The following is a 23540-nucleotide window of genomic DNA, read 5'->3' as shown; positions in this document are numbered from 1 at the left end:
TCATGACCCAAAGCTCATGACCATAGGTGAGGATGGAAACGTAGATCGACCGGTAAATTGAGAGCTTTGCTTTCCGGCTCAGCTCCTTCTTCACTACAGCGTCCGCATTACTGAAGACGCCGCGTCGATCTCACGATCCACACTTGCCTCACTCATGAACAAGATTCCTAGGTACTTGAACTCCTCCACTTGGGGCAGGGTCTCCTCCCCAACCCGGAGATGGCACTCCACCCTTTTCCGGGCGAGAACCATGGACTCGGACTTGGAGGTGCTGATTCTCATCCCTGTCGCTTCACACTCGGCTGCGAACCGATCCAGTGAGAGTTGAAGATCCCGGTCAGATGAAGCCATCAGGACCACATCATCTGCATATAGCAGAGATCTAATCCTGCAGCCACCAAACCGGAACCCCTCAACGCCTTGACTGCACCAAGAAATTCTGTCCATAAGAGTTATGAACAGAATCGGTGACAAAGGGCATCCTTGGCGGAGTCCAACCCTCACTGGAAACGGGTCCGACTTACTGCCGGCAATGCGGACTAAGCTCTGACACTGATCGTACATGAAGCGGACCAACACAAAAGGACAGTCCGCTACCCCTTATTTTCTAAGCACTCCCCACAGGATGAGAATGCCTTCTCCAAGACCACAAAGCCCATGTAGACTGGTTGGGCAAACTCCCATGCACCCTCAAGGACCCTGCCGAGAGTAAAGAGCTGGTCCACAGTTCTACGACCAGGACGAAAACCACACTGTTCCTCCTGAAACCGAGGTTCGATTCTCCGGCGTAGCCTCCTCTCCAGTACACCTGAATAGACCTTACTTACCGGCAAGGCTGAGAATAACAGTTATGACAACAACAACATAAAAACTACCATTAACATCAAGATATAAATATGGCAACAGGACTGTGGATGTTGCGATCCGCTGCTCAGATCTTTACATCCATCCATCCATCCATTTTCTACCGCTTATTCCCTTGTGGGGTCGCGGGGGCCGCTGGCGCCTATCTCAGCTTCAATCGGGCGGAAGGCGGGGTACACCTGGACAAGTCGCCACCTCATCGCAGGCATATTCTTGTTTATTGTTCTTTTCCTGTATCACAATTTGTAGTTCGACCTCCTTAGTTCTTGTTTAGTCTGTCACCATGGTTTCATATTGTTTTCACCTGCTACTCACGGTCCCTGCACACCTTTTTTACTAATCACCTTCCTCATTTAAGCTCGCCCCTTGTTAGTTCTGCCTGGTTTCCTAATTTGCCTTCGAGCAACAGTGACGACTGACTTCGGTACGAATATTCTCGCTAGCTTACACGCTACGGCTTTGTTTTCATTCCAGCTCTCATGCTAATGATTTGTTTCCCCTTTTGTGTGCCTTCGTGCCAAGTTCAGTGTTTTTCTGTTTATTATTCCTGGCCTCCATGCTAGAGCCTTGCGTTTCCCTTTTTCTATTAGCACCAGTGTTATGTTCTAGCCTGTTTCGAGTTAAATAAATACTTTATTTCTTACCTTTGCTGTGTTCTTGCCGACGCATCCCTGGAAGAACAAACCCGCCAACGCTATGCCACCCAGCCGTTACAGTGGGGGGGAGACTGTTGAACAACTTAAGCTGTACATCAAGCAAGAATGGGAAATAATTCCACCTGAAAAGCTTCAATTGGTCTCCTCAGTTCCCAAACGTCTACTGAGTGTTGTTAAAAGGAAAGGCCATGTAACACAGTGGTAAAAATGCTCCTGTGCCAACTTTTTTGCTGCCATTAATTTCTAAAATAATGATTATTTGCAAAAAAAATATGTTTCTCAGTTCGAACATTAAATAGCTTGTCATTGCAGTCTATTCAATTGAATATACGTTAAAAATGATTTGCGAATCATTGTATTCTGTTTTTTTATTTACGAATTACACAATGTGCCAACTTCACTTGTTTTGGGTTTTGTAGATAAAACAGTAAAATAATCACATGTACATTAGAGTTTCAAAGCCTTTACTCAATTTTTCTGTGATGCACCTTTGGAATAAGGCGGTAACGTAACAAAATGTGGAAAAGGTGCTGTGATAACTTTCCTGTATGATCCTATATATTGCGGCATTACCAGACAAAATGACACCAACACACTCAGCGTTCATACAGCTGTCTGACATTCACTTTATTGTTAAACCTCTTTCGGTTTGTACCAGCTGCTTGTCATCTGAAATCTTAAATTAGAAGCAAACATATACAGCATTATTTCCAGAAAAGAAAAAAAAAAAAAACACACCATGCAGCAGTGTAAACATGACGTCTACTCTTATAAGTCATACAACTAAAACACATCGCCAAAAAAGATCCGTGTCAGCATAAATGTGGAAAGAGACCGTCTAAATCCGTTTGCTGTACGCCTCAAGAAGTTAAGAGATACAAATAAATAAAACGTACTGACAACATATCCATAATAAAATGCATTCCTATGCATGACAGCACCTCTCTTTATGGGCGTGTTTGGGCTGGAGCGATGGACACACCTGCAGGATGATTGCAAATATGCACGGACAACATGAGCAAATGTCTCATCAAAATACTGCATTTTCTACCAGGATTGCCGCACAAGTACAAGTCAGTCTAAACGGAGGATAGGAACAAGGCAAACGTTAGTCGCTGTACCGTACAATCACGTTCCATGTGTGCGCATGAATCAGAAAAGGACACCAGAGCTCACTTGATATTTGCAGGAATCGAACTCCTGATTTGGAGTATTCAAACGCTAAAAGGGGAACCACGCTTTTTGGAATTTGACCTATCGTTCACAATCCTTATGGAAGACAAAAATACATGTTTTTTCTTTTTTTTTTAATGCATTCTAACTTGTCTGCGATGAGGTGGCGACTTGTCCAGGGTGTACCCCACCTACTGCCTGAATGCAGCTGAGATAGGCTCCAGCGACCCCAAAAGGGACAAAAAATGGATGGATGGATGGATTCTAACTTGTCCCGCTCAAAATGGGCTTAATAGGAGGCGCTATATTTTGCCTAAAATGAGCTTAAAATAAACATCCAAACACTTCCATCAGTATTTTATATACACTCTGTATGTAATCTCATATTGACGTATTTTGCCCATTTTAAGCATACAGCGGCGTGTTAAATAATTAAAAAAAACGCATCACAACGTCCGACTCTTCATTTAACATCACTGATAATTACGCACTGCAGACTTCATAATAAAACATCACTTACTGTACAATGTTGGCTGTCACTAGGATGCCAACTGTTAAGATGATGTTATATTCCCGCTTAGATGATGCAAACCAGCGTCTTTTCGATTCTTTTGTTTTGCCATTTCCGGGTATAAATTGGACATAACTTCTCAGTTTATGTCCACGTCTTTTTACTATCCAGGTGAGAGGCGTGATATATAATCTGGAATAAACGTTCCCGAGCTCCAAGGCGAGAAAGCGACTCACTAGCTGATGTCAATACAGCAGCATAAGTGACATTTCCCTGATCAACGCTCCGCTAAATATAAGTCCTGAACGTTAGCGCAATATGCTAATACTTGGCTAATATATAAGGTCATGAAATGTAAATGTTAGCGCTTTTTGGATGGCTATTTGTTGGGTTTTATGATGGAGGACGTCCCGTTGACTGCAATATAAGCGGACTTTAATTTACAAGTTAGAATGCATTAAAAAAGACATACTGTATGTGCTGCAATGAGGTGGCGACTTGTCCAGGGTGTACCCCGCCTACCACCCAAATACAGCTGAGATAGGCTCCAGCGACCCCAAAAGGGACAAGCGGTAGGTAAATGGATGGATGCATTTTAACTTGTCCCGCTCACAATGGGCGTAATAGGAGGCGCTCTATTTTGCCTAAAATGAGCTTAAAATAAACATCCAAACACTTCCATCAGTATTTTATATACACTCTGTAAGAATATATGTAGTAACGGGCACATTCAGAATCTCATATTGACGTATTTTGTTTCATTTTAAGCATACAGCGGCGTGTTAAAAAAAAAAAAAAAACGCATCACATATATATAATTAGGATAATTACGCACTGCAGACTTCATAATAAAACATCACTTACTGTACAATGTTGGCTGTCACTAGGATGCCAACTGTTAAGATATTATTATATTCCCGTTTAGATGATGCAAACCAGCGTCTTTTAGAGTCTTTTTTTGCCATTTCCGGGTATAAATTGGCTGTCAGAGGTATACCAACTTCTCAGTTTATGTCCACGTCTTTTTACTATGCAGGTGAGAAGCATGATTTGTATTTTGGAATAAACTTTCCCGAGCTCCGAGGCGAGAAAGCAGCTCACTAGCTGATGTCAATACAGCAGAATAAGGAAGTGACATCTCTCTGATCAACGCTCCGCTCAATATAGGTCCTTAACATTAGCGCAATATGTTTAATACTTGGCTAATATATAAGGTCTTGAAATGTAAATGGAGTATTGTTAGCGCTTTTTGGATGGTTATTTGTTGGGTTTTATGATAGATGACGTCCCGTTGACTGCAATATAAGCAGACTTTAATTTACAAGTTAGCATGCATTAAAAAAGACATACTGTATGTGCTGTGATGAGGTGGTGACTTGTCCAGGGTGTACCCCGCCTACCGCCTGAATGCAGCTGAGATAGGCTCCAGCGCCCCCAAAAGGGACAAGCGGTAGGAAATGGATGGATGGATGGATGGATACCGTACGTGTTCTTGTCTCATAAGGATTGTACATGATAGGCAACATTTTTTTTTTTTTAGAAAAGTGAAGTTTCCCTTTTAAAGATAAAAATCAGCAGATTGCAACCGTTGAAGTGTGATGAGCTAAGGGCAGAGTCGTGTGCAACTAAAGACATTAAAACACAAAAGCAGAAGGAGCTCCTCCTGCACCACATTGCAACGTCAAACCTTAAATATTGAAATATGCTACCGCTCGGATCAAACTCCCATCTAATCTCTCCTCCCTTTTACTGCCCTTTTTACACAAGCGGGTCGTCGCTAAGGCACTGCTGCATACAGTCCTGTAAATAGAAACTATCTGTGCACGGCCACTACAATCCATCGTTGCAATATGCGTACAGTGTACACACAAACACCTCACACATAAAATGAAAGCAAGGTTTGTAAAGAATACATCCCAGTCATTCAATTTTTTTTTTTTACACCCCTTCTATGACATGAAGTTAAATCATCCAACCGTATGTTTGATTCTGTACAGCTTTAGGAAGAATCAGCAATTCGTGTTGAAAAGGAGATAGGACATCACTTGGATGCTTTCTTGTCGAGTTGGAATAAGTCCAGCATGTCCAACATGGCCCGTCGGATGTTGGCGCCAAAGCGGTGAGAGTCCTGTCGGGTGGAAAATCAAGCCCAAAAAAATAAATAAAAGCGGGGAGGAGACAAATAACTGGGAGAAAAGACATACCGTTTCTGGGCTGGAGTGTTTGCTGGAGATGTGGAAGTTGATTAGGTTTTCCCCGACAATGATGTAAGACACACCGTAACCGTCATTCGCCACCTTCAAACAGAGGAGAACCGACAAGTGAGTTTCAGCCCAATGTTAATCCACCATTGTTTCCCATAAAATAATAATAATAATGAATTTTATTTATAAAGCGCCTTTCTGGGCACTCAAGGACACTGTCCAAAATCAAAACATCCATCCATCCATCCATCATCTTCCGCTTATCCGAGGTCGGGTCGCGGGGGCAGCAGCCTAAGCAGGGAAGCCCAGACTTCCCTATCTCCAGCCACTTCGTCTAGCTCTTCCCGGGGGATCCCGAGGCGTTCCCAGGCCAGCCGGGAGACATAGTCTTCCCAACGTGTCCTGGGTCTTCCCCGTGGCCTCCTACCAGCTGGACGTGCCCTAAACACCTCCCTAGGGAGGCGTTCGGGTGGCATCCTGACCAGATGCCCGAACCACCTCATCTGGCTCCTCTCGATGTGGAGGAGCAGCGGCTTTACTTTGAGTTCCTCCCGGAGGGCAGAGCTTCTCACCCTATCTCTAAGGGAGAGCCCCGCCACCCGGCGGAGGAAACTCGTTTCGGCCGCTTGTAACCGTGATCTTATCCTTTCGGTCATGACCCAGAGCTCATGACCATAGGTGAGGATGGGAATGTAGATCGACCGGTAAATTGAGAGCTTTGCCTTCCGGCTCAGCTCCTTCTTCACCACAACGGATCGATACAACGTCAAAACAAAATCAAAACATTAAAATCAAATTAGATAAAAACAACAATAATAATAATAACTAAGATAGAGAAGAATAGATGACTACAATGAATAAGCAGACCGGAACAGGTGAGATTTGAGTCTTGACTTGAAGAGGGATATTGAGTCCAAGTTACGAAGGTCTGGTGGTAATGGGTTCCAAAGATGTGGGGCAGAGCGGCTGAAAGCTCGGACAACCATGGTGGACAGTTTAAATAAAGGGACAGTGAGATGGATGGATGAAGAGGATCTTAGGGAACGTGATCAATTTAACATTACTTGTTTGTTTTTAAGATTTTGCTACACAGTAAGGTAACGCTTCTTCTTCCAGGTGATGCCAACTCATGGCAATCATACTCCACAAAACATTGCCTATGTTATTTGTTCTAAAATTACAGTTGGAGGTTTAAGCAACAGGCGTTCATAGTTAGTCGACACATAGCAGCCAAGTAGTCCAACATTAGCGGTGAATAGGGCTGCGAATCTTTGGGTGTGCCACGATTCGATTCAATATCGATTCTTGGGGTCGCGATTCGATAATTTTTCGATTTTTTTCTATTCAAAAACGATGTTTTTCCGATTCAAAACGATTCTGTATTCATTCAATACATCGGATTTCAGCAGGATCTACCCGTCTGCTGACATGCTAGCAAAGTAGTAGATTTTTTTTTTAAAAAAGCTTTTATAATTGTAAAGGACAATGTTTTATCAACTGATTACAATAATGTAAATTTGTTTTAACTATTAAACGAACCAAAAATATGACTTATTTTATCTTTGTGAAAACATTGGACACAGTGTGTTGTCAAGCTTATGAGATGCCATGCAAGTGTAAGCCACTGTGACACTATTGTTCTTTTTTTTTATTTTTATAAATGTCTAATTATATTGTCAGTGAGGGATTTTTAATCCCTGCTATGCTGAAATTATAACTAATATTGATACTGTTGTTGATAATATTCATTTTTGTTTCACTACTTTTAGTTTGTTCTGTGTCGTGTTTGTGTCTCCTCTCAATTGCTCTGTTTATTGCAGTTCTGAGTGTTGCTGGGTCAGGTTTGGTTTTGGAATTGGATTGCATTGTTATGGTATTGCTGTGTAGTGGTTTGTTGGATTGATTAAAAAAAAAAAAATTAAAAAAATGTTGGTAAAAAAAAATAAAATCGATTTAAAAAAAATGAGAATCGATTCTGAATTGCACAACGTAAACGATTCGATTTGTATTCGAATCAATTTTTTTCCACACCATTAGTATTTATATCTATATATATATAGATATAAATACATCTATACATATGTGTGTATATATGTACAAAAATATATATATGCACACACATATATATATATATATATATATAAATACATCTACAGTATACATATATACATGTGTTTATATACATATATATGTGTGTATATATATATATATATACATATACACACACATTTATATAAATATATACATATATATATATATAAATACATCTATACATATATATGTGTATATATATACATATATATACACACACAAATAGATGTATATATAAAAATTTTTTTATATATTTATAAATATATATATATGTGTACATACATACATACATACATATATATATATATATATATATATATATATATATATATATATATATATATATATATATATATATATATATATATATATATATAGTCACGATATTATCATTATATTGCTTTTGCTGTTTTATGTTGCCTAAGAAGGGCCAATATAAATTTTGAGTATTTCATCCATCCATCCATTTTCTACCGCTTATTCCCTTTTGGGGTCGCGGGGGGCGCTGGCGCCTATCTCAGCTTTGAGTATTTCAATATAGGGAATTATTAGATTTTAAGTTTGAAAAAAAGGTAGACATTTTGGAATTTTCAGAATTACATCAAGCAAAAGACAACCATTCATTAGAATGAACCATTTCAATTAATATGTTTTCATATAGATATCAGATCTTGAGCTGTGTGAGAACCTACTGGTCCAAATCCTCCTCCAGACGACACATATTCAGGGTGTCGGACCAAGTCAAACAGTTCCACCTGCTGCAGAGGTGTCTGACTGGTGGATAACCTCCATGGCTCGGACAGGACCTACAACAGAACAGGTAGTGTCGGACAAATGTACTGTATCAAGTATAGCTGTCATTAATAAATAAGATCTGGAGATTTAATTCAGTTTAAGAACAGGAACTCATCAGCTCTGTCATAAAACGGCCACATAGCATTCATTAAAAAACATCATATTTAAATTATTTTGAAAACAGTTGTGTCACAAAAAAAACTACCTAATCATGTCCTTGTCCCATGAAAAAAAGCTCAGTGTGAACAATAATCTTGTTTTAGTCCTGGTCTGGAGCAGAGTATTTACCTATTAAGCTTTAGTGTTTTCAGGTTGTATTGTCAACAAGAGTGAATGTGAAACTTGCTAACTGGATTTGGAAACATTTTTCAGAAAAAATATGGATATACATCAAACACTTTAAGGTTGGTCATCAGGCAGGACTTCATGTGTAAAGTAAAGGTAACAACAGTTCCAAGTTGTATAATAATGCCAACATTTTTATATATCTAATTTGTAAGTTTTTATAATTCAGTAAAATGGCTCCAAAAAAGTGATGCTATTTAAAGACACCTTTTCAAATTTTTCATTTCAGTTTTTTCTTGTTACAGTACGGAGTTAGCTCTATTGTTTTCCATTGTTGTTTGTTTTGGTTTAATTTTAGTTCTACAAGTACAATAAGCTGTGGGCCAATAAAAATGAGCTACTGGTTGCAAATGGTTCTAGAGCAACTCTTTTAGGGCTGCAATGATTTTAATTATTTTGGTTCGATTGATGGGCTTCACGGTGGCAGAGGGGTTAGTGCGTCTGCCTCACAATACGAAGGTCCTGCAGTCCTGGGTTCAAATCCAGGCACGGGATCTTTCTGTGTGGAGTTTGCATGTTCTCCCCGTGAATGCGTGGGTTCCCTCCGGGTACTCCGGCTTCCTCCCACTTCCAAAGACATGCACCTGGGGATAGGTTGATTGGCAACACTAAATTGGCCCTAGTGTGTGAATGTGAGTGTGAATGTTGTCTGTCTATCTGTGTTGGCCCTGCGATGAGGTGGCGACTTGTCCAGGGTGTACCCCGCCTTCCGCCCGATTGTAGCTGAGATAGGCGCCAGCGCCCCCCGCGACCCCAAAAGGGAATAAGCGGTAGAAAATGAATGGATGGATGGATGGATGGATGGTTCGATTGATCGTTTAAAGAGTGTCCATCCAATCATCCATTTTATACTGCTTCTACCTATCAGGATCGTGGGGGACGCTGGAGCCTATCTCAGCTGCCTTCAGGAGGAAGGCGGGGGTTATGTACAAAAATGGATACAACTTTGATTGCGCATAGTGCCTGGAACTTTAATTTATGCAGACAAATATGCATGGCCGCTGTAACACACACCTGAAAGCTGAAGTGTGGGTGTCGATATATATGTGACTGTAAACAGCGTTTGTTTATCTATTTATTTTTTAATTCTTATCAATGCACACATGTTGAGAGTGCTGTTTCAATGTTGTCAATTTGCTTTTATTGGAAAAAAATTATTAAGGTTATGGCAAGCAGAAAAAAATGCTATTTATTTATTTTCCTCTTTTTTTGAGGCTATAAAGTGTGTTTCATTAAATGACTCGATGAGATGAACAAACTATAAAGTACTCGATTACAAAAATAATGAAATAATGCAGCCCTACACACTTTGGACAACATACTTTTATAACTCTCTGTTAGGGTTTAGCTTGTGACATCAACTCTGAGTACCACTACAAATTTTGTTGACTGTTTGTTTGCTTCCTTAGTTGAGACTCTCGCAAGCTAACGATGATTCCCTATTTGTAATCAAAAAGAGCAGGGTAGTGTTATTGCAGCTTGGACTAATTAAAGCGCTACAACAGTGGCTTTTATTACAAACAAACAGCAGCTCCTACAGTACCTCCTTAAGGAAAGCCGAGTCTTCTCCCAGGTACTTGGAAACCACGTAAAGACAGAACAGGTGGCGATCGATTCCCTTGCCCGTCATAGCCAGGCGGTACATGTTTTGGTGCTTCTCTGCTGCAATTTTCAGCAAGTTTAGACGTTCTTCTCTCTGGCAGGACAACAGAAGAAGAAAGGGGCGGTGGTCAGCATCAGCTAATCCTAAGCAATGATAGTGAGCATCTAATAAATGTTTCTTACGGTCTCATTTCTGATCATGGAATGGACAAAGGCGCACGTCTCCATGGTGCAAGAGCGGACCGTTTCGGTTCGGCCCTCACGGAACAAACGGGTCATGGAGGCTTCATAGGTCAGGCAGAACTTTGCTTTGTCCTGTTTGGGGACAGGATTAGTCAACCTCAACAGTAATACTTCAGAGATTCTATTCTAAATATATTCAGTTAAAAAAAAAGTAATTCTCACTATAACGCATTTACTAAATATATCTCTTTGATGATCTCCAATGCAACTGGCCAGTTTTCCCCACAAAAAATCATTCACTGACATATTAGCGTGTTGGGACTGCCCTCTGCTGGAATTTTTAGGTACTGTGCAATTATCATATTGTATCAATGACATTACAGAGTATAACAGACTGTAAAGAAAAAAAACAGAATGCACGGAAATAATTTATGATAAAAATAGTAATAGTCACTTTGCAAGAATAAAGTGTAAATAAGTGAGCACTTTCTTGCATGTGTTAAGATGTGGAATGCAGAGGGAATTACATTAACATAAGTTTCCAAAATACTGCAATTTTCTTATTATCATTTGGAGATATGCAATTACGTGTCTGAGGGGGTAAATTCTTGGATAGCAACTAAAAAAAATGGCCTCTTTAGTTCAGTTTATTGACTCATGTTTTTAACAGTTGTTATTAAATAAAGGTAGTCTCCATACAGAATTGGTGGAAGTTGCGTGTACAAGTCTGAAAATCAGGTTAAAATTAGAACTTTTTGGTGTCATCTCTTGAGCGGCAACGTCCTCTGCAGTGGACATTTGTGTTTTGTATATCAGTGCTACATTATGACGTTACATCGATAAATTCCATACCATTACAAAAATACCTCTGATAAGTGATACAAAAAAAAACTTCAAATGAAATGAGATTATCTGTACTGATGGTGAACAAATCAAGCGCTCATTTTCCCCTACATGCTATGCTGCAAGCCTATCGTAAACTTGAAAACTAACATGGTGTCTGTTGCGTGGTACGTGCCAATTCCACCAAATGTTACGCAAAGAGAAAAAAAAATTGGAGCTTCAACACACCGAATAAGCTACAAGAACACTGTTTTGAAAGGCTGTAAAACACATGCAAAGCAAAGTTATCGGTTTCAGTACCCACTTGAAAAAATTAATACTGCGTTTCTACTATATTTTCAGAAATGTGCAACACTGACAGATACAATTACAGACCACAAATAGATGTCCACTGCAGAGGACGCTGGCACTAGAGTTGATATTTCACAATATAAACTTTTTGACTCATAATAGCGAACTGAATTAATAATAGTATATATTTTCTTCTTTCCAGACCCAATAGGCACTATAAAGGATAATTGTTGATGGACTACTATAAACCCATAGAGATTCAATTCATGCAATTGAGCAGTGAGAGTACTAACCCTGTAATGAGCCAACTGCAGGGCAATCTGGATAAAGGCATCAGGACTGGTGCGGCACTTCTTGATGAGACCCTTCCCAAAGTCATTGAAAGGGAAAATGTGGCTGTCCACATCATTAGCCAGTGTCGTGGCAACTGTCAGCGATGTCTCGATGGCTTCTTGGCACTAAAAACAAATGCAAAGATATGAAGATTGGCTCATAAACATATTTTCAATACTTTTTAAATCGCATAAGATAGACATTTTTTTAAATTTGACTGGGTCTTTTGATTGGTAAAGGGGACCTTTAACTTAAAATGTGGTTAAAATTGCAGATACTTGTGCTAAACAAGGCCAACATGTCAAATCATACTCTTCATGCATTTTAGCGTGATAGTTTTGGATGTATTTCTCACTCTGGCTATATTGTGACATCGACATACTTATTTGGACATTAAAGGGGAACTGTATTTTTTTAAATTTTGCCCATCGTTCACAATCATTACGAGACATGAAAATGGAAGTTATTTTTTATTTGTCTTGCATTCTAATTAATAAATAAATGTGATCAAAAGTCTGCTTACAACGGAGCCTATTGAAGCCGTGCAATTCCGCTTGTAAAGCTCTTTAAAAAACTTACAAACACCTCTATGGAGGTTTTATATACGTGATATAAGTATATATGAAATGTAGTAACGAGCACATTTATAATAACATTTAACATGTACGTATTTGGATTATTTTAAGCATACGCAGTGCATTAATTTAAAAAACGCATCACGTTTGCTTTTTCATCCTTCATTATTACTCACTGCAGTTAGTGACAGCCATTACTTACATTACTTACTGTACAAGGTTGGCTGTCATTAGGATGCTGACTGCTAGGATGTTCAGCTATTCCAATTTAAATGAAGAATGACTCCTAATCCTCAAAAAGAAACGGGGTTGGTGGCGGCACAAAGCGTCTTTTCGTGTCGTTCTGGCCATTTCCGGGTCTTAAATGGCCGTAAAAGTGTACCAACTTGTCGGAATACCTCCTCAGACTTCTTCTTTCCAGGTGAGATGCATGATTTATGATCTAAAGTAAACTTTCAGGGAGCAAGGAAGTGAGCAGAATATTTGATGATGTAAACATAGGGAAACGCGGAAGTAATCTTGGTGCCGCTATAGTTGATCTGCGCTTATAATAACAGTATCAGTAATATTTGGTTAATATTCAATCGGCACTATTTTGGATTTTAAGGGTGGAATACTGGAGCTACCACTGGCCTCCCTGTAAACGCACTTTTATTTACAAGAATGCATTTTTTTTAAATCCATCCGTAGTCATGCCTTTTATAATGACTGTCAACATTATAGGCAAAATTTTTAAAAAAGTGCAGTTCCCCGTTAAGTAAAGCTCTCAGTCAGAAGTGAGGAGGAGCTCTGTTTGACACCAGCCAGGCTTGAAGAAACAAAAGAAAAGTTAGGATAAATGATTTTTTTCACTAATTTTGGCATGTGCACAATAACACCGCCATTTTCAAAACATAAATTCTGATACTTCTGGAAAGGGTGAGGCGTTATTTTTTTTTTTTGCAATTTGGGAACGCCTCTACAAAGAACCCCCGCGGATATAGACAGAAAATAGGTTATAAAAGTGATTGTGGAGCAAATATAGACCAACGAGGACCTATGTCCAGAAAAGTCTAAATAGGTATGACCACCTCACTCTAACGCCACAACGTAGCCAGACTGTAAAAACTCCAAGGGGGATCCAAAACTACGTACAAGCTCACGTCAAAAAGCATGAACCATATGATTTGACGCTTTATCGTTGTTTAACACGTGTATCCAACACTGAAACAACATTTACAAATCAAAGACGAAAAAAGAAGGGAGATAGTTAAGCCTGGTGCAGGTAGGTCAAGTAACCAGCAGAGGGAAGCAAAGTCGGCACTTGTACTAACCTCAGAAGGAATGTCCCACTGCAGCCTCAGGGGTGAAGGCAGGTTGGGATGGGGCTCCCCGCAGCAGTGCCCCTGATCGGTATATCCCAGCTTAAAGGGATCCATTGAGAGCACGTGCTACAACACAAGTTTGAACAGCTCTTTAAAGAACATGCATTAAAGACACCACGGATGTTAAACCACGATAACACACCTCCCACAGATGACCAATGATCGGAGCATCGGCCCAAGAGTGCTCTGCATTCAGACCCATGGTGCCATTCTTAAAAACTATCAGATTAAAGGATTTATCAAACCACCTGAGTGAGTAAAAAGGACAAAACACCTTAAGTGTATTAAACTGTCCTATGCAGCATTAGCATACGTTTTTTTTATCCCTGACCTGTCGTAGCACTTTCCATGGAGCAAGGACTTGGCGTAACTATCCAGAGACTTCACTGGGTTGCTTTGGTCGAAACGTTGCTCTGTGTCATCGAGAGTCACAAAGAAGGCAGCCTTCTCGATGGCATCCAGGGACTGCTTGTTCCTGCCGCGGCTGAAGTGGGCGTCACGTCTCTGTGCCCACGGGGTTCTGCACAGAGTGGATGTTGACACAAAATGTTGCAGGCAGACAAACTGTTTAAATTCACGACTGAAGGTGGGGAAAATACTAATAACTAAACTAGAAAAATGTGGTCTCATAAGCACAGTAAATCCAATCACATAGTAGGGGAAATGCATATTTACTACTAATTTGTTTTAAGTTCACCTCTTTACAGATATATGAACAGTCCACAGTTTTTAAAAGTATTTCAAAAGAAGGTTAAGAATGTAAAATAAAGTTAATAATTAACAATTGATCGTCAATCAAAACATGATTTAGTGCTTGCAAGTACAGAGCTCCTACGTTGGCGGTTACACTCATTTCAGTAGGAATTTTGGTACACTGCCCTCGGCAAACACCTCGCAAATCCTGAACATTTTAAAGGCCTACTGAAATGAGATGTTCTTATTTAAACGGGGATAGCAGGTCCATTCTATGTGTCATACTTGATCGATTCGCGATATTGCCATATTTTTGCTGAAAGGATTTAGTAGAGAACATCCACGATAAAGTTCGCAACGGTCGGTGTTAAGAGAAAAGCCCTGCCTCTACCGGAAGTCGCAGACGATGACGTCGCAAGTGTGGGGGCTCCTCACATATTCACATTGTTTTTAATGGGAGCCTCCAACAAAAAGTGCTATTCGGACTGAGAAAACGACAATTAAAGATTCGTGTTTCAGGATATTGATAGCGATGAACTATAAAAAAAAAAAAAAACGAGTTAAAAAAAAACGCAAATGCATTGGGACGGATTCCGATGTTTTTACTAGGATAATTCCGGGAAATCCCTTATCTTTCTATTGTGTTGCTAGTGTTTTAGTGAGTTAAATAGTACCTGATAGTCGGATGGGTGTCTCCACGGGTGTGTTGACGCGCAGTGTGAAGTCAACGGCAGCTTCATGGACGGCCCAAGCTCAGCTTTTCTCCGGTAAGAAGCGACTTTTTAACCACAATTTTCTCACCGAAACCTGCTGGTTGACATTTGGTCTGGATTCATGTTCGCTTGATCCATAGTAAATTTTTACCTCCGGGAATTTTAAACAAGGAATGACCGTGTGTTTGTGTGGCTAAAGGCTAAAGCTTCCCAACTCCATCTTTCTACTGTGACTTCTCCAATATTAATTGAACAAATTGCAAAAGATTCAGCAACACAGATTTCCAAAATACTGTGTAACTATGCCGTTAAAGCAGACGACATTTAGCTGTGTGTGTGCGTAGCGCTCATACTTTCTAAAAACGCGTGACGTCTTGCGTACACGTCATCATTACACGACGTTTTCTGGACGAAACTCCCGGGAAATTTAAAATTGTGATTCAGTCAACTAAAAAGGCCGTATTGGCATGTGTTGCAATGTTAATATTTCATCATTGATATATAAACTATCAGACTGCGTGGTCGGTAGTAGTGGGTTTCAGTAGGCCTTTAAGGCTGTCACTTGTTAAATCCAGATTTCAGCTCCTTCCACAGGTTTTTAATGTGATTCTGGTCTACAGCCTAGACCCCTACAGGTTCTTAAGGCACACAGATACTCTGCCATTGGTATGGTGCTAGACTTGGGCATGTTTTCATGTCCCTCTTCAGACGGCTCAAAAGTCTGTCTCACCCCATTTCTTGTGCCATTGCTATTTGTTTGATTTATTACTGTCATTCTCTAACATACAGGACTACTTCCAATCTAAAGCAGTGTACACATATAGAAACAATCAAGCTGTTTTTTTTCCTAATTGTCCCCCTTCTGACCAAAGACAGCAAACGCCTGATTTTGTTATGTCTAATGAGATTGTCCTGTGGTCCGAAGTGTGTTTGGAGTGAATTTGGCCCAACAATTGGCTCCAAAGCGGGTCAGGGCAAACAACTGAAAATGTCAAATGTGATCAATAATTACAACCCAAACTCTTCATGTCTGTGGGGAACGCCGATGCCTCTATAGTCATTGCTGTGTGAACTGTGAGGTGTTACAGAAAGTAGCCAAGAGGCCCAAAAATAATTCTGGCTAAATTATTTATAATGTACTCACCTTTACTTTGCATAATAGATACTAAAGTCTGTGTTTATGCTGACTTTTTCCCCACCATCTTGTTTTCTTCAGTTTAGGATTTTTCCCCCCCAAAATAGTCCCAAAGTCGACATCATTCCCTCTCTCATGTGTACTTTTCTATATTGGCAGTTTTTCAGGCCGTTGCTGCAGTTTGATTGATTGATTGATACTTTTATTAGTAGACTGCACAGTTCAGTACATATTCCGTACAATTGACCACTAAATGGTAACACCCGAATAAGTTTTTCAACTTGTTTAAGTCGGAGTCCACGTTAATCAATTCATTCAGTGGTTGGTTGCTTTGGTTCTTTGATTTTGTTAGATTACTGGGGATTGTAGATTCCTAGTAACGTATTTTTAGGATTATAAATCGCAGTTTTTTTCAGTTTGGCCAGGGGTGTGACTTATACTCTGGAACGACTCATGTGTGAAATTATTAACATATTACCGTAAAATATCAAATAGTATTAGTAGGTATTTATCTCATTCATGTAAGAGACTAGGTGTATATCAGCACGGTCTCAGTTGGTTATTTATGCGTCATATAACGTACACTTATTCAGCCTGTTGTTCACTATTCTTTATTTATTTTAAATTGCCTTTCAAATGTCCATTCTTGGTGTTGGGTTTTATCAAATACATTTCCCCCAAAAATGCGACTTATACTCGAGTGCGACTTACATAAGATTTTTTCCTTCTTTATTATGTATTATCGGCCTGTGCGACTTATAATACGGAGGGATTTATAATCCGAAAAATCCGGTAAATACACAGCTAGCGTCGAAAAGAAAAAAAAAATAAGCGCATGCAGGTCCCCTTAAAAATTAAATCGTTCACATTAACACACACAGAAGTTCTTGTTGCAATTGAAAAACAAGCACCTGGGAATAGGTTGATTGGCAACACTAAATTGGCCCTAGTGTGTGAATGTGAGTGTGAATGTTGTCTGTCTATCTGTGTTGGCCCTGCAATGAGGTGGCGAGTTGTCCAGGGTGTACACCGCCTTCCTACCTGAGTGCAGCTGGGATAGGCCCCAGCACCCTCGCAGCCCCCAGATGTACAAGCGGTAGAAAATGGATGGATGGATGACTTCTTTGGAGTAAATTTTGAGGACTTTTTAAATAGCTGTGTTTTTTGGCTTCACGGTGGCAGAGAGGTTAGTGGGTCTGCCTCACAATACGAAGGTCCTGAGTAGTCTGGGGTTCAATCCCGGGCTCGGGATATTTTTCTGTGCGGAGTTTGCATGTTTTCCCCGTGAATGCGTGGGTTCTTCCTCCCACTTCCAAAAACATGCACCTGGGGAGAGGTTGATTGGCAACACTAAATTGGCCCTATTGTGTGAATGTGAGTGTGAATGTCGTCTGTCTATCTGTGTTGGCCCTGTGGCGACTTGTCCAGGGTGTACCCCGCCTTCCGCCCGATTGTAGCTGAGATAAGCACCAGCACCCCCCGTGGCCCCAAAGGGAATAAGCGGTAGAAAATGGATGGATGGATGTTTTTTTTGGCTTTGATATTAAATAGAAGGTTCATTTATCACTGCCTTGTTATGTTTATTTGACATACAGTAGGGAAAAGCTGTAGAATATGGATGGATGGATGGATGGATGGACTGTAAAGTGCTTTATATTGTATTCTAAGCGTACAACAGTCTACCAAAATATGGACTTTTGTGAAGGGTGGAACCCATTTATTTTGTTTTAAAGGGGTCCCATTGTGATTTTTTTCCTTTGTGTTCTACATAACATGTAATGGTGTTTATTTGGTCATAATTTTGGATGGATTATATTTTACACACCATCTTTAAGCCACTTTCTGACTGTCTCTTTAGGATGCACCATTTTCCTTATTTCCGTGCCTCCACTTTGACTGCCTAGTAAGCCCACCCATTTTGTTTACAGTTTTTAGCTCTTCTATATGAAGTCTACTGTTGGATATCAATTAAAACTATACGTTTATTTGTATTAAAAATAGGAGGATGCATGTGCATGTACGAGCCAGTCTGCCCCACAAAGAAAAATTAGCAAAAAAAAAGGAGCTTATTGACGACAGCACAGACTATAATGGCAGACGTGTGCGAGGCACTCGGGGTCCAATTTCTAGCATACATGGATAATCCGCTAACATGACACTCCGTAAAAACGTCACAAAAGAAGCAAATTCCAAACAGCTCGTTTGGTTTGAAGTAGAAAAGAAGACAAGATTGTTTTATAAATATCTGTGCAATGCCTTCACAATTTTGATTTCAAATTTTAGGGATTTATGCAGATCAAAAAGGCAAGGAAAGTAGGTTTTGTTTACATAATAAGGCCCCTTTAATATAGGCGCCAGCGCCCCCCGCAACCCCAAAAGGGAATAAGCGGTAGAAAATGAATGGATGGATGGATAATATAGAAACTTTTTGTGATTACAAACCCTGTTCAAGAACCGATTATGTTTGTACATCAAGGTCCCACTGTAATGGAAATTGTGTCGGTTATCATTAATCGAATTGCAGTCATTTTATGACTCGTGGAATTATAGAATGGTGCTGGGCACAAGATCACCTCTTCTAGTGCCAAAATAGGTGAAGCAATTCGGTGTGCTTACACAAGCATTGTGCTTTCGGTGTTAATTGGGGCCAGGAACGGTACGCTAATAATGTGCTTCTTCTTGAGTTACTTGTGTGGTTTCATTTTTTTTTATGCTGGAGGATCTATTCATGACTTGTTTTCCAGAGATTTTTAATCAACATTTTAGGATAGGGTACATTCAGTTGAAGTCTTTCTGTACCTTTATCAGAAATACAGCCCAAAGGCAGAACATTTTCAAATCCATGTTTGACAACAGGCAAGGTGATCTAGTATGTTCAGTATGCAAACACAGTGAGTTGAGTTGATGTCAAAGAGCTGAATTGAAGTTTTATCTAACCATATCACAATCCTAAGTGGTTACTGTATCTTCCCTGCGGCTAATAAAATGGTGCGGTTAATTAATGGATTGTTTTCGCTAACAGCCGTAACGTTTTGTATTCAACAACGTAGACACTGAAAAGGTGTGTTGTTTGTGCTGTGGCGAAATCTTTCGGACGAGTTCACTCACTGCAGGTGCTGCGGATTCCTGTTTTGTGCCTTGAACCGGAAATATAACCCTCCATAGATTTCTGTTCGAAAGGATATTTCATACATCACTCCAAGCAAAGTTTGTAAGTTTTACAATATAACTAAAATAACTCATACTTACTAAACCGTCCCATGCTATAGGAAAGTTTTCATGCATATTTGTATGTATTATCGTAAATAAGCGGCATTAGCATTAGCGAATATGTTAACACGTTAACGACTGTTCGTTTTAGTAATATTAACTTGCAATGCCATTTTATTTGTATTGTTTCAGTTTCGTAAATTCACCAAAACGTCACCGTGGAGTTATTGAGTCTGTTTAGCTGATTGGAGAGCCAGCTCCCGCAGCTAATGGGTCCATAACGATGACTTCTGTTGTTTGATCAGCCATTTTACAGCTGTTTTACAGACACTGTTTGGAAACAATTAAGGTATGTAAATAAACATTTACATAGTCTTTCGTGACATCGGGGGCGGTACCTCTGGATTGGCAGACCGGGGTGGTGGTTCCTCTCTTTAAGAAGGAGGACTGGAGGGTGTGTTCCAACTATCGTGGGATCACACTCCTCAGCCTTCCCGGTAAGGTTTATTCAGGTGTACTGGAGAGGAGGCTACGCCGGATAGTCGAACCTCGGATTCAGGAGGAACAGTGTGGTTTTTGTCCTGGTCGTGGAACTGTGGACCAGCTCTATACTCTCGGCAGGGTTCTTGAGGGTGCATGGGAGTTTTCCCAACCAGTCCACATGTGCTTTGTGGACTTGGAGAAGGGCTTTTTATGACTTTTCTTAATTTGATTACGTGATATGGTATGATTTTATTGTAATCATTTTATTGCATGATTTTTGTATCGGACTGTCTTATTGTGGCGGTCCGTTCCCTGTATGATCAGTGCCAGAGCTTGGTCCGCATTGCTGGCAGTAAGTCGGACACATTTCCAGTGAGGGTTGGACTCCGCCAAGGCTGTCCTTTGTCACCGATTCTGTTCATAACTTTTATGGACAGAATTTCTCGGCGCAGTCAAGGCGTTGAGGGGTTCCGGTTTGGTGACCGCAGGATTGGGTCTCTGCTTTTTGCAGATGATGTGGTCCAGATGGCTTCATCTGACCGGGATCTTCAGCTCTCACTGGATCGGTTTGCAGCCGAGTGTGAAGCGACCGGAATGAGAATTAGCACCTCCAAGTCCGAGTCCATGGTTCTCGCCCGGAAAAGGGTGGAATGCCATCTCCGGGTTGGGGAGGAGCCCCCGCCCCAAGTGGAGGAGTTCAAGTACCTAGGAGTCTTGTTCACGAGTGAGGGAAGAGTGGATCGTGAGATCGACAGGCGGATCGGTGCGGCGTCTTCAGTAATGCGGACGTTGTACCGATCCGTTGTGGTGAAGAAGGAGCTGAGCCGGAAGGCAAAGCTCTCAATTTACCGGTCGATCTACGTTCCCATCCTAACCTATGGTCATGAGCTTTGGGTCATGACCGAAAGGATAAGATCACGGGTACAAGCGGCCGAAATGAGTTTCCTCCGCCGTGTGGCGGGGCTCTCCCTTAGAGATAGGGTGAGAAGCTCTGCCATCCGGGAGGAGCTCAAAGTAAAGCCGCTGCTCCTTCACATCGAGAGGAGCCAGATGAGGTGGTTCGGGCATCTGGTCAGGATGCCGCCCGAACGCCTCCCTAGGGAGGTGTTTAGGGCACGTCCAACCAGTAGGAGGCCACGGGGAAGACCCAGGACACGTTGGGAAGACTATGTCTCCCGGCTGGCCTGGGAACGCCTCGGGATCCCCCGGGAAGAGCTAGACGAAGTGGCTGGGGAAAGGGAAGTCTGGGTTTCCCTGCTTAGGCTGTTGCCCCCGCGACCCGACCTCGGATAAGCGGAAGAAGATGGATGGATGGATGGATAGTCTTTCGTACCGATATACATCTGTAGCTTGTAGTTTGGTGTGGCTAATATATGTAAACATTGTTTTTTTCAATACCGGTGCACTCTATAGATCGGAAAACACGGTACTTCTCAAACTTGCTAAATGTGCCCAGCTGTATGTAGTACTTAGTGCACTTTCCTCCACAAGTAAATGGCACTCTTAAATAGTGTGAGTGACTCGGCCATGCACACACCTCTCTCCTGCAGTAAGGGCAGCAAGCTTCTCCTCTCCTGGCATGGGCTCAGACTTGTCAGCCAAGATTCTCTCCATCTGCTGCTCGATCTCTCGCGGCAAAAGCAGCCGTCCGTCGTAAAACATCCACACCTTGAAAAAGCGGCCCTTGTGGTACACTGCTATGTGTTTGCTGTCATTCATGTGCTGAAGGATGTCTAGAGGAGAGGGACCAACATTAAGGTGCAGAAGGTCAAATAATTATGTAGAGATTCAGAACAAATAGAACATTTAGACTGGCTTGTTTTTCCACATATGGGAGCAGTCCTACTTTTTCTCAAAAATCTATACTGATTACAATAGATTTTTGAGCAACAACAAAATAATGTTGATTATTGTACTACATGTATTGCTGCAATGTCACAGAAAAATTAAAGGCGGTGAGAATACTTTACATTCCTTATTGAATGTAACGTTTACTGCCTTCTCTTACTGTACATAATGTAGTTTTACATATTCTGTTATTTCTTATGGTACTTAGTTATTTGATATTCACTGTGGACGGCAAAGCAATCATTTCATGGTTTCCTTAGTGTGCACATGACAATACATCTTTAAATTGAGCTCTATCAATGGTAATGCTCCACATGAGAAATGATGAGGGAGAGGAGACATTGAAGGCGAACTAATATGTGATGTAAGGGACTATCTGACTGAAAAGGCCGCTTGAGCATGCAGGAAGGCGGATGGAAAATGAAAGATTGTTTGATGCAAAGCTCGTTGGAACAGCACTCTGCATTATCAAGACAAACACATTTTGGTAAGGTCAAGGCAAACGAAAAAGGATTATTGTCTTGGTGATGCTCGCAGTGATCCGACAAGCTTTATCCTTTTTGACAGAGACAAACCCAGACAATGCTTAGACTTGGAATTACCCCCAAACAGAAAGCAATGCGCATGCAGATTATACTTAGCCTGCTTTGCTTGCACACCTCCAGCAATAGAAATGTGTTGAATGAGCGAACCACAATGGGGCTTTTATTGTACTTACAGAGGGGGATTCATATCTACGGGACAATGTCAGTCTATTGGATGGCCTCGGACTAAACTTTAGCCACAATTGTTGCATTTTCTGGTTTTGAGCGCCAAAGGAAACAAGTCTCAAGTGAACTCTTTTTAGTTTACTAGAGAGAGACTAGATATTAGAAAATAAATTAGAGGTTCATGTTGAATGTTAGTACTTCTATGATTACATAATAACCTAACACAGTATATCATCTCATTTGTTCCCTCTCAGACATCAAACTTTGCCCCGAGATTAGTTTTTTGTTTTTGTTTTCATTCCTCTGGTTTTGTGGTGCAAATGATTAAGATTGCAAAATACACTTGCCAGCCACTTTATTAGATACACCTATTTAATTCCTTGTTATGCAAATACCTACTGAATCTATCTAATGAGGATTAGAATGGAACAAAAGGTATATTTGAGAAATGGTCCTACAAAACTATTCGACCAACTCCGGAATTGAAAATATCCGATAAGCAACAGTTATTTTATAGGAGTCAAAGGCGAAAATATCTTGACAGGAAGTCAACAACCAATTGTTTCAACTCCAAATGCACAAAAGTGCATCTCTGAACACACATTGCAAGTTGAAGATGAGCTGCAATGGAAAAAAAACACACGTGGTAACAGTCAACGTTACTTGTCGGTTACCAACAGGAAACCACCAATACGACACAATTAAGTTAGAGAGGGCCACTGTTTGGGATCCTTAGTACTTGTTGTTGAACTATAAATCAACGCTCTACAACTTCACAGTCCAAATTAGTCTCTCCAGATCTCACATGCTTTTTTTGTGACTGTTGCTGCCTAAAACGCCAGAATTTGTGGCATCGTCTTCAGAAAGGTGTGGCAAAATTTGCAATGTTTTAAGGCTTATTTTTTTCCCAACACATTA

The 23540-nt window shown here is 40.7% G+C and overlaps 1 protein-coding gene across 2 annotated transcripts in view; it reads right to left on the bottom strand.

Annotated features, from left to right (window-relative positions):
• Positions 1-2122: 2122 nt before the first annotated feature.
• The window catches only part of cpt1ab (carnitine palmitoyltransferase 1Ab (liver)), a 43544-nt gene continuing 22126 nt past the window's right edge, over positions 2123-23540 (bottom strand). For both annotated transcript variants that reach the window (XM_061917736.1, XM_061917737.1), the window contains exons 10-19: positions 21602-21797; positions 14162-14350; positions 13973-14078; positions 13780-13896; positions 11852-12016; positions 10425-10556; positions 10183-10335; positions 8192-8305; positions 5409-5501; positions 2123-5332 (exon numbers count right to left, since the gene is read on the bottom strand). In XM_061917736.1, the coding sequence (XP_061773720.1) occupies positions 5246-5332; positions 5409-5501; positions 8192-8305; positions 10183-10335; positions 10425-10556; positions 11852-12016; positions 13780-13896; positions 13973-14078; positions 14162-14350; positions 21602-21797 (1352 nt within the window). In that variant the 3' untranslated portion in view covers positions 2123-5245. The remainder of the gene's footprint in view (positions 5333-5408; positions 5502-8191; positions 8306-10182; positions 10336-10424; positions 10557-11851; positions 12017-13779; positions 13897-13972; positions 14079-14161; positions 14351-21601; positions 21798-23540) is intronic.

The sequence above is a fragment of the Nerophis ophidion genome, linkage group LG12 (genome assembly GCF_033978795.1).
Source record: "Nerophis ophidion isolate RoL-2023_Sa linkage group LG12, RoL_Noph_v1.0, whole genome shotgun sequence".
Taxonomy (NCBI): Eukaryota; Metazoa; Chordata; class Actinopteri; order Syngnathiformes; family Syngnathidae; genus Nerophis; species Nerophis ophidion.
The sequence above is the reverse complement of the archived record's forward strand: the minus strand, read 5'-3'. Positions and strand labels throughout refer to the sequence as shown.